This window comes from Globicephala melas, chromosome 5 (assembly GCF_963455315.2).
Source record: "Globicephala melas chromosome 5, mGloMel1.2, whole genome shotgun sequence".
Taxonomy (NCBI): Eukaryota; Metazoa; Chordata; class Mammalia; order Artiodactyla; family Delphinidae; genus Globicephala; species Globicephala melas.
In genome coordinates this window covers 133,906,956-133,921,562 of record NC_083318.1, presented here as the reverse complement: position 1 = coordinate 133,921,562, position 14,607 = coordinate 133,906,956, and the positions used below count along the sequence as shown (strand labels likewise).

General features: G+C 39.2%; 1 protein-coding gene across 6 annotated transcripts in view; it reads right to left on the bottom strand.

The window, feature by feature from the left end:
* MARCHF1 (membrane associated ring-CH-type finger 1) overlaps window positions 1-14,607 on the bottom strand; it is an 839,495-nt gene that overhangs the window by 49,938 nt on the left and 774,950 nt on the right. For all 6 annotated transcript variants that reach the window (XM_060299840.1, XM_060299838.1, XM_060299842.1 and 3 more), the window contains one exon: window positions 4,590-4,770. In XM_060299840.1, the coding sequence (XP_060155823.1) occupies window positions 4,590-4,770 (181 nt within the window). The remainder of the gene's footprint in view (window positions 1-4,589; window positions 4,771-14,607) is intronic.

Sequence of the window (14,607 nt, the reverse complement as noted above, 5' to 3'; positions counted from 1 at the left end):
GTTGTTAAATACAATTCTTTATTTTCTGAAAATAGGTATTTCAACTAAAGCATTGTAAGTCACTATGGTGGAAATGTAGAAATATAAAAATGCTGTATTGCACAGGGAACTATATTCAATATCCTGTGATAAACCATAATGGAAAAGAATATGAATAAAAATGTATATATATGTATAGCTGAATTACTTTGCTGAACAGCAAAAATTAACGCAACATGGTAAATCAACTATCCTCCAATAAAATAAATTTAGAAATATCGAAATGATTATTCCTTTTTATTTAGCATAATAAGTTCTACAGAACTTACATTTATGAACTTACCAATCTTCAACTGTTTTTGATCTATAAAAATGACAAGTGCATATGGTTTGACCTAACTGCTACTAAAGCAAACGTAATTGAATTGATTCACTGCCTCATTTTATTTGCAGAAATGAGACAAGGAACTGATGCATGGATTTGCATATTTTGTATTATTTATTTTCAAATAGTTTGTGAATGGAAAACCATATAGAGAACTCTTTTAGGGAAGGACACACAGTGTCAGGAGTATTCTCTGTCCTCATTAAGCTTAGCTTTCTGTCCAGCAGCTGGCTTCTGCCATTCAGGAGTGAGATTCAGATCTGCCCCATGCAGTTCTTCAGCTTCAGAACAGATTAGTTTCCTCGTCCTGAGACTGCATGCAGTTGCAGACAGCACTTAGTCGTTGCTGCGCTTTCTGTATTTTTGACTTTTCTGGGCCCTGAGAATTATTTCTGATTCTTGGTAACTCAGTAGATTAATGAGACTTCTATTGAGTGTTATAAAAGTAGCTGAGCCACTGACTTAAAGGTGATGAAAACTGCTTTTTCTCAAATAAGGCCTTGCTTTTATTTAGGCTTTAAAGATTTTCTTCTGGAAACATTAGGATACCTTGATGAATTCACTAACTTAGATTTTAGTGTAGTAACAGTAGCAATTAATGAAGTAAGCTTTCACTGATATCTTTAGAGGCTACTAAGCCCCAAGGTTTGTCAGACTATGAAGATTTGTACCTTTCTACTTCAAGAAACCATTTCATCTCCACAGAATCTCCTGCCTTCATTGGCTAATGATAGAAATTCAGAATCATTAGCTAAATTAATTGTTTCATGTGGTTGGTCTTTAGAATGTTATAAACTGTAATAGAATTACTGAGTTGAGAGCAATTAATTAGATGTACTTTGAATATATTCTAATTAAATGCTATACCTGTCATTCTTAATGACCACTTGAAAACTACCAAAAGAAAACTGTTGATGAATCTCAGTGCCATGAAAATAAACCATCCAGAACCGTTATGCCTCATGTCTGTATAGTTCACATCACTTCAAAATCTGAAAAGTCATTTCAGATACTGCCATTGAAGTATTACCACAGGGCCCCATAATTTTAAGGGAGAAAGTGAAAGTGTGGAATCCTTTTTTTAGGTTTTTAAAGCCCATAAATCATAGAGGTAGGAATAGCATGTATATTTCTTATGTCTAGGACTGTGTTAGACCATGTTAGACCAGGAGCTGAAAATTCAGATCTGTATACCAGAGCCACAGAGAGATCTGATGCTCAGAGATCACTGAGATCTCATGCTCAAATGAGAGGAGATGTCTCAGGATCACAAAGAAGGAGGACTGAGAAATGCAGGGCCCTTGAGGGCAAACAGCTTTACAAAGGGGCCAGCCTCCCGCTAGCTACACTGGTTGTTGTCTTACGGATATGTGGTTCCTGTCAAGCCAGATACAGTGGTTTTCAAACAAATACAGATGTGTGGGATTTTACATGAAATCATCACAGATTCAAATTTTCAGCCCTGTGGGTCAAGTAAAACACATCTGTGGGCTGTTGGCAAGCAGCCTCTGGATTAGATTCTGACATCCTCTGTAGGTATATATGCTATTAAAAATGAAGGATGTTGGGCTTCCCTGGTGGCGCAATGGTTGAGAGTCCGCCTGCCGATGCAGGGGACGCCCCGGTCCGGGAAGATCCCACATGCCGCAGAGCGGCTGGGCCCGTGAGCCATGGCCACTGAGCCTGCGCATCTGGAGCCTGTGCTCCGCAACGGGAGAGGCCACAACAGTGAGAGGCCCGCGGACCACCCCCCCAAAAAAAAAAAAAAAAAATGAAGGATGTTGACATGCTGCCCGCCCTTCATCAGTACTTACGACCAATCAAAGGAAACGTCTGTGAAAAGAAACTAGGGTATTTCATTAATCAACAGATAGGATGTGCCCACTAGGTTGCTGCAATATATATATTTTTAAATTTTTATTGGAGTATAGTTGCTTTACAATGTTGTGTTAGTTTCTACTGTGCAGCAAAGTGAATTGGTTATACGTATACATATATCCACTCTTTTTTGGATATCATTCCCATTTAGGTCATGACAGAGGACTGAGTAGAGTTCCCTGTGCTATACAGTAGGTTCTCATTGGTTATCTATTTTATACATAGTTGTGTATATGTGTCAATCACAATCTCCCAGTTCATCCCACCCCCCCTTCCCCCTTTGGTATCCCTAAGTTTGTTCTCTACGTCTGTGTCTCTATTTCTGCTTTGCAAATAAGTTCATCTGTGCCATTTTTCTAGATTCCACATATAAGCAATATTATACGATATTTGTTTTTATCTTTTTGACTTACTTCACTCTGTATGACAGTCTCTAGGTCTATCCACGTCTCTGCAAATGGCACAATTTTGTTCCTTTTTATGGCTGAGTTTAAGATTAAAAAGATAGATGTATTCATAGTCTTTCTCTGGTTTGTAAACAGGTTGGTTGAGGAAAAAAAAGATCTTTTGAAAGGATTGTTAACTTATTGGGAATGGAATACTAAGAAAGGATCAAAGCTGTATGTCAGGGGTGATTCTAGAAAAGTTGAAGGTAGAAGACTTTCCAAGGTCCATACAACATCATGTACTGTTTATGATACAAAAATGGGGGAGGGGCACACAGTATGAAGAAGAGAAAATTAGAATATTTTATTATCCTAGATTGTTGTTCTCATATTGAAATACTATGTTTGAAAAGTTGAAATGAAAATTTTATACAGATGTAGGTTGAAAAAAATGGAGAACTGTACAGATGTTATGAAACAACTGGTACTTCCCTGAGGGGTAAGAAGAGAAATTTACAGAATCACAGAGCACAGTGTGTCATGTAGCGGCTCCAGAGAGCACACAGCATCCTTCAGCGGATAAAGCAAAGGGCAAGGAGGTAGGGTCCGTTTCTATTTCTGGCATCTATTGCTTTGGGACTTGGAGGATCAGAGTGTCACCTTTTGGCACTCAGGTCACCCCACATGTTAAAAAAATCCATAACTCAAAGGTGTTTTATGCACCAGTTTTGACATCTATAAACCACTGGCAGATTTTAAAAATCAAGGCTATCACAAAAGCAGGGACTGTTGTTCTCCCTCTCTGTAATTTACAGAATTCATGAAGATTTGCAATGGCCAGCCACCAATCAGATGTCTATTGGAATATTCTTGTTTGCTTTACATTTCTGCTCACCCTGGAACCCATCACCTTAATTCATTTTTTCTTTGCATGAAATTTAAATAAAAAAGCAGCTCTAGGCAGATTCATTATTTAAGTTGCCGTTTCCATACTCTCCTTTGGAAATTGAGGCATCCGTATACGTAAGGCTTCAGTTAGGCTAAAAGATAAGTTAACATGCTAAAATCCAGGGTCCCAGCTATCATGCATGCAGTATATAAAGTTCATTGTCTTTGTTTGCATCCTTTACAAGCTATCCTCGGCCAGCATTGATTTAGATGCTAACTTTATATTCAACTCAATTCTTACCTTCATTCTTTAGAAAAATATAACACATATGAGAAATTTGAAGATTAAATTTATAGATAAAAATACTTACCTCTCTCTTGCAGCTTGATGCACAATATGGAAAAATAATACATGAAAAAATAAAAATAATACATAAACTATCAAACCAAATCCCCAGATAAAGGCAAACACAAAAAAGAGTCCACGCCTTGTAGAAGACATCATTCTCTTCCATTACCTAATGCCTGGCTTTCAAGAAATTAGGTGAGTTCATATTGTTTAATCTATGGGATCTATTATCTAACCTTCTCGGGAAGTGACTTCAGTAAGTATCAATGCAATGTTCTCACAGTTCTCATCAATTCAATTACCTTGACCCACAGGTATATTTTGCACACACACACACACACACACACACATATGCACACATGCACACACTTACATACACACGCACACACACATGCAAATGCTTTTCTTTGGCTTTGAAGAGTGAAACAAAAACCACAGGTCCTAGACCCTAAAACAAAAGTAGGGAGGATAATCTGTAAACACTTAGCTGCATTTTACATATTGAGCCCAACCCAAGATGTGTATTATTAGCGGATACTAGCATGTTAGCAAAATCTTATTGCGGAAAAGAAATGGGTTTTTAATATGTGTGTGTAACTGAATCACTTTGCTGTACACCTGAAACTAACACAACATTGTACATTTTTACTGAAGTCAACTATACTTCAATTAACAAAATGCCTGCTTTGTCGGCTCTCTCACACCCGTCCCAGCGACATCCTACCTTGCGGAGGGGCTTGAGCTTGGTCTCCATGATGAAGTCGTACTTGCACAGCTCACAGCAGCGCGTGTCGGAGCTTTTGATCCACTGGTGGAGGCAGGCCTGGTGCACGAAGCGCAGGGTGCCCGTGCAGCGGCAGGGCGTGATGAGCGGACTCCCCTCATCCCCTTCGCAGTGACAGATCCTGGGGAGGATACAGCAGCCGGGTGAGATCTCTCCCTCGGGGAGCACACGGCATCCTCCTCCCACACATCCCAGGCTGTATTAGAAACTGCAACCTCACATTCAGACCCATGGACGTCACACTTCGGCTTAATGCTAGAGCTGAATCTATGGCCAATACTAATTTCCTTTCCCTTGCATAGTCGTTGCTGGACTCTTAAGTCATGTTCAAAGGCATTAGACACCAATACATCAAAAATGTGCGATCATTCCTACACGGAAGTCAATTTTAACAGCATAGCTATTGAGCTATGTCCCCACCTTCATCTATTAAAAGTCAATATCCATAGGCACAAGCTTGCTTTCATATACAAAAGTTACGACTTAGTATTCTAAGGAGTGCTGGAACCTGGTAACTTCAATGTTTTACTTTGATGGTAGTTTTATGGGGTGTATACTTTACTACATATGGTATCTTACCAATGTGGAAGAATTCTGAAACATTTTAACATGCTACTATGGAATAAAGTGAATATAGAAAGTCTCAGCTAGGAAATATTATGAAGATTTTCCTAGGAAGATGCACACATATTTGGTCAAAACAAAAGGCCTAAACTGTCAATAATCATCGTCACAAAAGTTACTGGTTACAGAAAGTTCAAGTACAGTAAATCCTACTGTTTTAAAATGTTAATTACTACATCTTCCAAGGAACTCCTAGTTCAAGTAGTTTACTGAATTACTATGACTTCTAGTGTCACAGATTCATAGTCTATGAAATCTTCATTATTCTTTTCTTCAAATTAAAAAAAATAATTTGTTTTCCTCACTGGATAAGTTTTTATACCACCAGGTCACGAATTCAAACCTTAGAACTTCAATAATTCTTATTATATAACCAGCTGTTAGAAGTTGTTACTAAATTTAATTAGAAATATTGCTTGAACTCTGTTAGAAATATGAATGGAATGTTCCCAAAACACCTGTATATTAATTTTTTGGAGCAGAATCACAGTGGTAGGCTGGAAGAATGTTTGAATTGCTGCTACTTTCCTTTCATACCTCTTCTCCGGAAGCATGTTTTAAAGAGTGGATTTTAAAATATATTTATCTAGCTCAGCTGTCTCCCCAGGGGAAATGTGATGGTTGGTCAGATTGTTACTGCAATGAGATACAGGAATTGAAACCCAACCCTCCCCTAACCTCAAAATAAAGAAGTATGACACAGTACACTAGTATCTTGGATCTCTTTTTCTTAAGTAAAGCTCTTTGGGTGGAGTGATAGGATGAGAACACAGGAAAGTTCAAAATCAGCATCTGCCTTTCCCTGGACAGAGTTAGGAGGTATCAGTGTTGGATGTTGCAGCCCATGTCAAAGGCTGGCGTGGTGGGGAAAAACTAAAACTCATCTCAGAGCCTATTCTTTAATATGAAAGCCCGAGATATGTCCTCTCTCCAAACGTGTAGGTCCTAGAATCAGGGCTTAAGTATACTTTATAGCATACCTGTTGCCGACAGACTGTTGGTCAGTGGATGCTTGTTGACTAAAGGAATTGTTCAGTCAACAAACTGTGACTTATTATAAAAGCAACCAGTGAAAGCATATCTGGGTTTCTATAGCACATCATTTAACTGTAATATTTATTTTTTTGAGTCACTGAAACCTAACGCATTATATACATCACGAGCGGCTGAGATTTCTGAAGTCCTTTGAACCTCTTCTCTACCTGTTCCCACACAAAGATACTCCCTTAGGTCAGGGGCCAGCACACCGTGACCCATTTCTTCCTGCTGCATGTTTCGGTAAAGTTTTATTGGACCACACCCACACACGTTTGTTTATGTATTATTTAGAGCTGTGTTTCACTATAACTGTAGACCTAAGAGTTGATGCAGAGGCCATGTGGCCACAAAAACTATCATCTTTACTACCTGGCCCTTTACAGAAAACTCATGTCTTAAACATGGTGATCCTGAGTTAAAGACAATGTCTGACTATTATCAACAATGATGAAAACAAGGTTCAGAAAATAAATCACCCCAAATTCTGCAAGTAACAAAAGCTGAAGTAAAGGTTCCAGAGAGAAGCACACAATAAAGACGAAAGTCCCTCCTGACCCACCACTGAAGCCCGCTGGTCCACAGCAGTCTGCAGGGACAGGGGGTAAAGTTTCTTGTTTGAAAAAGAAAAATTTGCAGTTAATGCCATCTCATAATTCGTCACCACAAAGGGGGTCAAGTGTTGCCCAGCTGCCAAGATGATTCTGAGGCTCTGAGTTTTTACTAACTTGAAGAAGTAATTCATCATAAGTAGATGTTAACAGGGACCGCGCTGATGACTGAGTTCAGACTGACCACAACAGTTCTCTGCTTGTAGTCAAGACTTCTTAAATCTTACAGATTCTTTTTAAAGAACTTCTGAAACTGTCACCCGAAGCATCACTGGCAATATCACTTTTTCATAAAGTTAAGATTATTTCCCATAGGAAAAATCAAAAGCTTGGTTCATTTCCATTTCACAAGATTTCTTTTTATGTGATTTTAGCATTTTGAATTTTTTCTAAATTATCCAACTCAGGTTGGCTCCTAAAGAGTCTTTTTCAAACTATGCTGATATTGTTCTAAATGAATTTAAAAGCTAAATATCAACTTCAAATATCTGCTAGAAATGAAAATAAAGTGACAGAGCCATTACAGGAAGCATTAAACAATTCTTAAATTGATATACTTCACACAAACCATAATTGCTAAATTATAAATGAAAGCATAGTAATAAAAATATAAACATGCTTTTTTCCAATAGAATAACTGTGTAGAGAAAGCGATTTCAATAATAAAATAAAAATGCACTGTAAAATAATCATAATTTTGATGCATTTTTACCTTATGGGAAATCGAGACTCGGGAATTAAGTGATTTTTTAAGATCACTGATGGTCTACATTGGTGTCTGTCACCTAGCGGCAGGAACAAGCTGAATTCACAGATATTACTGGCATTTTAGTATCTTAACTGGCTGCTTACAGTCCAACCACCATGTGTTAGGTTTTCACCATTTATGACGTGAATAAACATCTACTTCCATATAATTTCTAGTTTTCTGTAAAGAGTGGACCACAAAATGCTATTGAGCAAATTAAATTTTAGAAAATGTGTGTGTGCGCGTGTGTTTGCAGCTTCAAGTCCCCCCCTTAATGTTTGAGTTTTAAGAAAAGTTGGCTTTTTTTTTTTTCAGTCATATAGATCTGAAAACGACCTCCACTGCCAGCCCAGACCCCATCCCTTGCCAAGGCTTCTTGGCTCAGGTAGAATAGTATTTTTTGTTATGCCTAAGTTTTTTAAAAAAATAATTCATCACTTAAAAAAATCTTTGTGAGGGCTGTAGTGATTATGTAACTTTAGAATTATTTTCATTCATTCATTCATTATTTAATTCATTCACATTTTCTTAGTTCTTGCTACATGCAAAGAAAATCAGACACTAGCATCTGCACGGAGGGTGACTTGAGAGGAAGAGAAGAGAACCTGAAGGCGGGGACACCATTTGGGCAACGATTACAAATATCTAGGTATTAAGAATCTGTAACAATGTGGTAACACTTGGGAGGAGATGGGAGACAGCCTGCAGAGAGTGTCAGGATCCCCGAGGGCCTTGCTTGGTTTCCATGACTACTAGCTTTGGCATCGAAGCACATCTACAACATGGGACTCTTCAAGGCAGTCATCCCTGTAACCTTCAGACAGCATTGCAACTCCTTTCCCATATTCCATGCCATTTTTTCCCCTTTCTCTATCCCCTCATTTCCCTACCTACATTTTCTTCCATCCTCCTCTCTAACTAAATAAGCTTTAAACACAGTACTAATGGACACTGCTATGTTTGTAATGGTTTAATTTAGACGTTAATCTTTACTCAAAACCAGTCATCATGCTTCAGAGTTTGGTGCCCATTCTTCCCCTTTCAAAGAACCAGTTTGGTTTTATTGATATTTTTCTATTTTTTTAACCTTTATTTTATTTATTTCCTCTCTGATCTTTATTATGTCCTACCTTCTGCTGACTTTAGGGTTTTTTTGTTCTTTTTCTAATTATTTTAGGTGGTAGGTTAGGTTATTTGAGATTTATCTTGTTTTTTGAAGAAGGCCTGTATTGCTATGAACTTCCCTCTAAGAACTGCTTTTGCTGCATCCCATAGATTTTGTATGGTTGTGTTTTGATGTCCATTCTTAGAATTCACTTTCTTAAGCTAAAAAATGATTAGAACACATGTTGGGCAGAAGCCATGTTGAAAGGTAGTAAGCAGTTACAAGAAATTAGTGCTCAAGTAAACAAGTGAGGAGATATAACCACTCTTTTTGAGAAGTATAGCACAGCAATGAAAGGATGGTGGACTAGAGAAAATTTTAGTTTTCACTTTCATTTCATTTTTTTTAACAGTAAAAGCTGACTGTGTTCATAAGCAGAAGTGAAGGTGCCACAGAGAGGGAGACACTTACAGAAATAATCAGGCAAGAGAATGACCCATTGTTAAATGAAGTTTCTTGAGAAGTCAGGAGAGTGTGGGGAAAGAAAAAATGGTAGAGGAATATCTTTGGACAAGTGCAAGGGTATCCAGGAGGGAAACAGACACCATTTCCCATGAGCAAGAGGCAGAGGAGAAACGGCAGGTGAAGATGGAAAGGAGGTGGGGGCAGGGAAGGTTCAGCCCCTGGGCCTAGGGGGGTCTTACTATCTTCCCTGATATAACAGACAACAGGTAACTAAAGGGAAGGCAGGAAGGCACGGGGTTACGGTCTCACAGAGGCTGTAAATAATTAAAGAAAGCCACTGGGAGAATAAGATGGAAAATTAACCAAGCATGTATATCAGAATCATGGAGCAGCCATGAGGTCCTCGGTGAGATGAGACAGCATGGATTTATGGTGGACGTTCTGGGACTCAGTTTGCTGAGCAGTCAGAGAGGTCCTACAAAGGGTAGCACAACCTCTCCGTGCCGAGATCACTAGGTCAGGCTGGAGAAGGATGAGGAGTGAAGGATTCTGGTGCATCAGAGAAGACGGTGTGAAGATAGTTGTCATAAAGTCTAGATGAACTGAGCAGGGAAGCTAGTGAAACCACCTCATGGTCATTGTATTATGAGAAAAGGATGGGTTTGAGAGACCAGAAGACACAGCGATGCAGAAGAACAGATGCTGAAAATAGGAGGAAATGGGACAAAGATTGTCCCTGTGTACAATATGCATTCATCTCCCTCGTGGATGAATTTGTATCCCTTCTGTTGTATTTTTTCCATTGTCACAGAAAAAATAAAAAATATAGACTTATTTGGTGCTTGAGGTTCACAAGCAAATCCAATCCTGACTCACATCCTTGTTTTCCCCTCCAGTAAACTGGTGAAGTTCTCTGTTTACTCATGTGCAAAATGAGGTCAAAAATAACTCTTAGGGTGTCATGAGAATTAAATAAAAGAGTACATGTCTGGCATATAGCAGGCAATCTAATACTTGTTAATTTTATTATGGCTAATTTGTTAATTCTGTCATGGGATCATGGGATTAATACTATTGCTACTACTATTATTAATGTGGTTTTTCTATGTTACTGCTGCCAATGCACTGGGACTAACAGCTTTTAGCAGCTAGTTTGTGAAGTCAGTTAAAGCAAGTGCTTGTAAGGCCAAGGTCATGAATTCTGACAGCATCCAGGTGAGTTAGTTATGACACCTTTGAATCCCCAGGTTAGTCGAGTCACAAACATGTCTCAAAGAAATCCTGGCATGGAAGTGTGTTTAGAGTAAACCTGGGATGGGATTCAGCTTCACTCTTCTGTATGTTGGGTGCTCTCAGACAAGTTTTCAGACAGTTGAGAGGCCCGTGTACCACAAAAAAAACCAAAAAAACAACAACAACAAAAAAAGAAGAGCATGCAGGATGATTGTAGGGACTGAAATAGTGACTACTTATGGAGGACCAGCCCAAAATGTCGGTATTCTGGAACCTGGAAAGATGAGAGATGATGGGGGAGATGATCCTATGATAAGACATAACAGGTGCGTTACCATGTGGAGAATAGTATACAATTCAGCATGTCTAAATTCATGGGTAAAACTCGTCTACCATAATTTAATATTGTAGGGTACAAAGCTTACCTCTTAAAGTATGAGTGTACTCATTTGGAGAGAAATAAAAAAAAAATACTAAGTCCTACATTTAACATCTTGAAGGCGAAAAAAAAAGCAAGGAAGGGTCATTACATGCCAATTGTCTTTAGATATATGACAGGCTATTGTGTGAATGGGCAGCTGGTCTTATTCTGAACCATAACTGGATCCAGGGAGTACAAGTTAAAGAATATATACATTGATATATACAGAACTTTCCAAAGATGAACTGAGCTTGCCCAGGAGCGTGTGGATTTCCCACCATGGAAGGTACTCAAGCAACAAACATTAAGTTGTGTGATTACATGGCAGGCATAGTGTAAAGGAATTCAAGCAAGGAATTCATGTACTTAAACTACATGACCTAAAATTTCTAGTGTTGCGAGTCTGTTTTCCTTCCTTTCCAACAGACTGATCTCCCTGCTCCACCCCCTGAAATTTCTTTGTCAGCATTTCCCCTCTGCTTATCCTGGGAGTTTTGTACTTAACCCTTTGATTTTTCCATTCTACGCTGACTGCTCCAGGGAGGCCATCCTGGACCACAAGTTCAAGCATTGCTCCTAGACTTGTGATTTTAAAATATTCATCTCCAAAATCAACCGCTGCCCCTCCAACAGCAAGAAACCTCAGCCGGTTCTTACTGGTTCCTGCATCTCACCATCTCCAAAATAGCCTCTCTTCCCAAAGAGGCCATTCCATCAACATCAACATCCTGTTCTATTGCTTGCCTTTGTTTTGAGCCTTTCAGGTACTTCGTACTCTAAATTTAAATGATCAATATGCCAAAAATTTTTCTCCCTTAGTGTTTTGGTTTTTTTAAATTATTTTCCTCTTTTCATCCTCACTGCCATTGCTCTGGTAGTTTTGAATTGTCACCAGATACACAAACTGTCTTAAAGCCTTTGCTCCTTCCAAATCATTCTTTAAACATACAGTTATTCAGATCCTCTTAAAATACTGCCATTCTTCAAGAACCCTATCATCTATCAAATAAAATCCAAATTACTTCACCTGGTTTTCAGCTGACCTTCCATAATTTGGATTTACCTTACCCATCCTGCTGTATTTCCTCTTAATCCCTAACACACAGGCATAGCAGCATGCTACAGAATTTACCAGCTGAGAAGCTATGAGTTTTGCCACAAATAACTTACCACTGTGCCAAGATCTTGATTCCTCTCCATCTAGAGGGCATTTTAAGGGTCTGGGTGTGTTGTCCATTAATCCCAGTTAACTCACAAATGTTATCATGTTCTGCGCATGTCATGATGCAGAAAGTGTTGGGAAACACTGGTGTGCTTTTTAATAGTACAATCACCATTAGAACCCTAGTTCTGCCGGTACAGTTCTGTTACCTCACTTAATCTCTGGTATTTTCAAGTTCCTCACCAATAAAATAGGAAAATAGCAGTGTCTATTTCATAGGATTGTTTATAAGAATTAAGTTAATTAAGTGTCAACTGTTAAATACTGTTTTTTTAAAATTAATGCTCAGATGTTTATTTCCTCAGCCTACTGCGTTCTGTGACTGTGCTTCTGGGAATTTTCTCAAATATGATCCCAAACCCCTGAGACCCTATTTCTTTCTTTCTTTTTTTTTTTTTTTTGCGGTACGCGGGCCTCTCATTGTTGTGGTCTCTCCCATTGCGGACCACAGGCTCCGGATGCGCAGGCTCAGCGGCCATGGCTCACGGGCCCAGCCGCTCCGTGGCATGTGGGATCCTCCCGGACCAGGGCACGAACCCATGTCCCCTGCATCGGCAGGCAGACTCTCAACCACTGCGCCACCAGGGAAGCCCGAGACCCTATTTCTTGATCACACTTCATTTAAATTTAAGCTGCCCTAAGACTCACATCCTTCATGAAATAGACTCTAGATCTTCTTTCCCTACAGCGTTTGAGGTGTCACTGTTCTTAGCACAGATACAGATCCGGTCTTTGCTGTCTGTTGTTTCATCTATGCAAGTTCTGCTATTATGAGCTGAATAAATTCTTGTTTATTAATTTTGAGGGTCAGGATCTTCTTTGTATGGAAAGAATAGCAGGGTATTAAGAGTAATTTAAGTGATGAGAGTGTTAAAAAGTCAAGGTGAAGATGGCTGATTCCCAGACCGCAAAAGGATTGGGAATGCTATACTTTAAACTATCATTTAAGCATGTACAGACCAAAAGAGATAGCCGAGGTTAGTGAGATGATTTATCAATTCTCAGAAGATGTTACCAACTACCAGTGTTTTGTTTATGTTTCGGGAAAACTCACTTATAATGAAAGTGAGAGATGTATGACCCTTACAAGTACCATGCACTCTTTATTTGCATTTGAGGAACTAAACTGAGGTGTACCAGTTTTACACCCTCTCTGAGCATCAGAGGAAGTCAAGCAAACCGATCTGCTGTAGAAAGGAGAAGTAACTCTTATTTAATAAACAGAGAAGAAGATAGGCAGTATTTAATATTAGTCTTAACGGCAGCTGTTTCCAGCAACTCTTATTGATATGGAGCCAGAATATATCTTTAGAATTAAAAGAAAAAGGTCTTGCAAACCAGGTTTCTAAGATTTCCCTACAGAGATAAGATAAGTATTATGAGCTACCATTCAGCCTGAGATTTAAAATATTCTAAAAACTTCTATTAAAGGTACAATTATGACATAGGAATAAAAATATTTTGTAGAGAGCTGATACAATTTTTATAATCGTAAGATGGGTCATTCTGAATCTACAATCTTTTTCTACAGCTGAGTGACAGCTCTTTACACACAAGTGACTTTTTAAAGTGTTTTGTTTTCTCAGAGGAATATTTTCAACTCGAAAAACCTGGTATATACCACGACTTCCTGAGTTTGATTTCATGCCCTAATTTGTCACCACTGACTTGGTCAAAACCTCAGACCATCTGCACAGAGCTGCAGGGAAGGATCAACAACAAAGGCAGAAACATAGCAATGTCCCTGGTTCCTCACTGGGCCCTGGAGCAAATCCAAAGTCACAGCTCATCAGCTGTGTCTTCTTCCCATCGGATACCACACGAGGGAAAACAGTGGAGAACATAGTGATCACTTGTGCCAATGATGGAAGCAGAGGAAGCCAAGGCTTATTTGAGTTCACAGGTACTTGGGTTAGGTGAGCTGCAGTGGCTTGGTAAGATGCTATCTGAATTGCTCCCCCTGCAGCCCTATCACCTCTGGTGACGACTCGAACCTATTGATCCCAGGAGTTTAAACCCTGATTGGGATCGAAGGTTGTCATAAGAACTCCCCTATTAGTGGCTAGCCTAGTGATTCAATCTCATAGTAGCCTAGGTCCTCTTGGAGGGCTTTCTGAGACGTCTCCGTGGGCGCATGGAGTACGTGAGATTTCTTCCCGTGTATTGGCATGTGTAGCCCCAGGTGTCCCAGCCCCAAGTGTACCCAATAACAGGATAGATCTTCCTCATTAGTCTTAGTATCAGCTCAGATGGTCCAAATCCTCCAGGTCAGGAGAGATCAAACGATGGGTTGTGCCCTATGGGATAACCCCTCCTTTGTTAGCCATCACCTTGCTTTCCCATCCACACTCTGTTGGTGGGTTCAGACAGAGCACGGTCTACTTCTGAGTAGAGAAATGGATTTTCCCCAATGGTGCTTACCTTTCAGATCCTACCTTATAATTTTGGTGACATAGAGATGAGTTAATAGATAATAAACACTGAATAAATATCC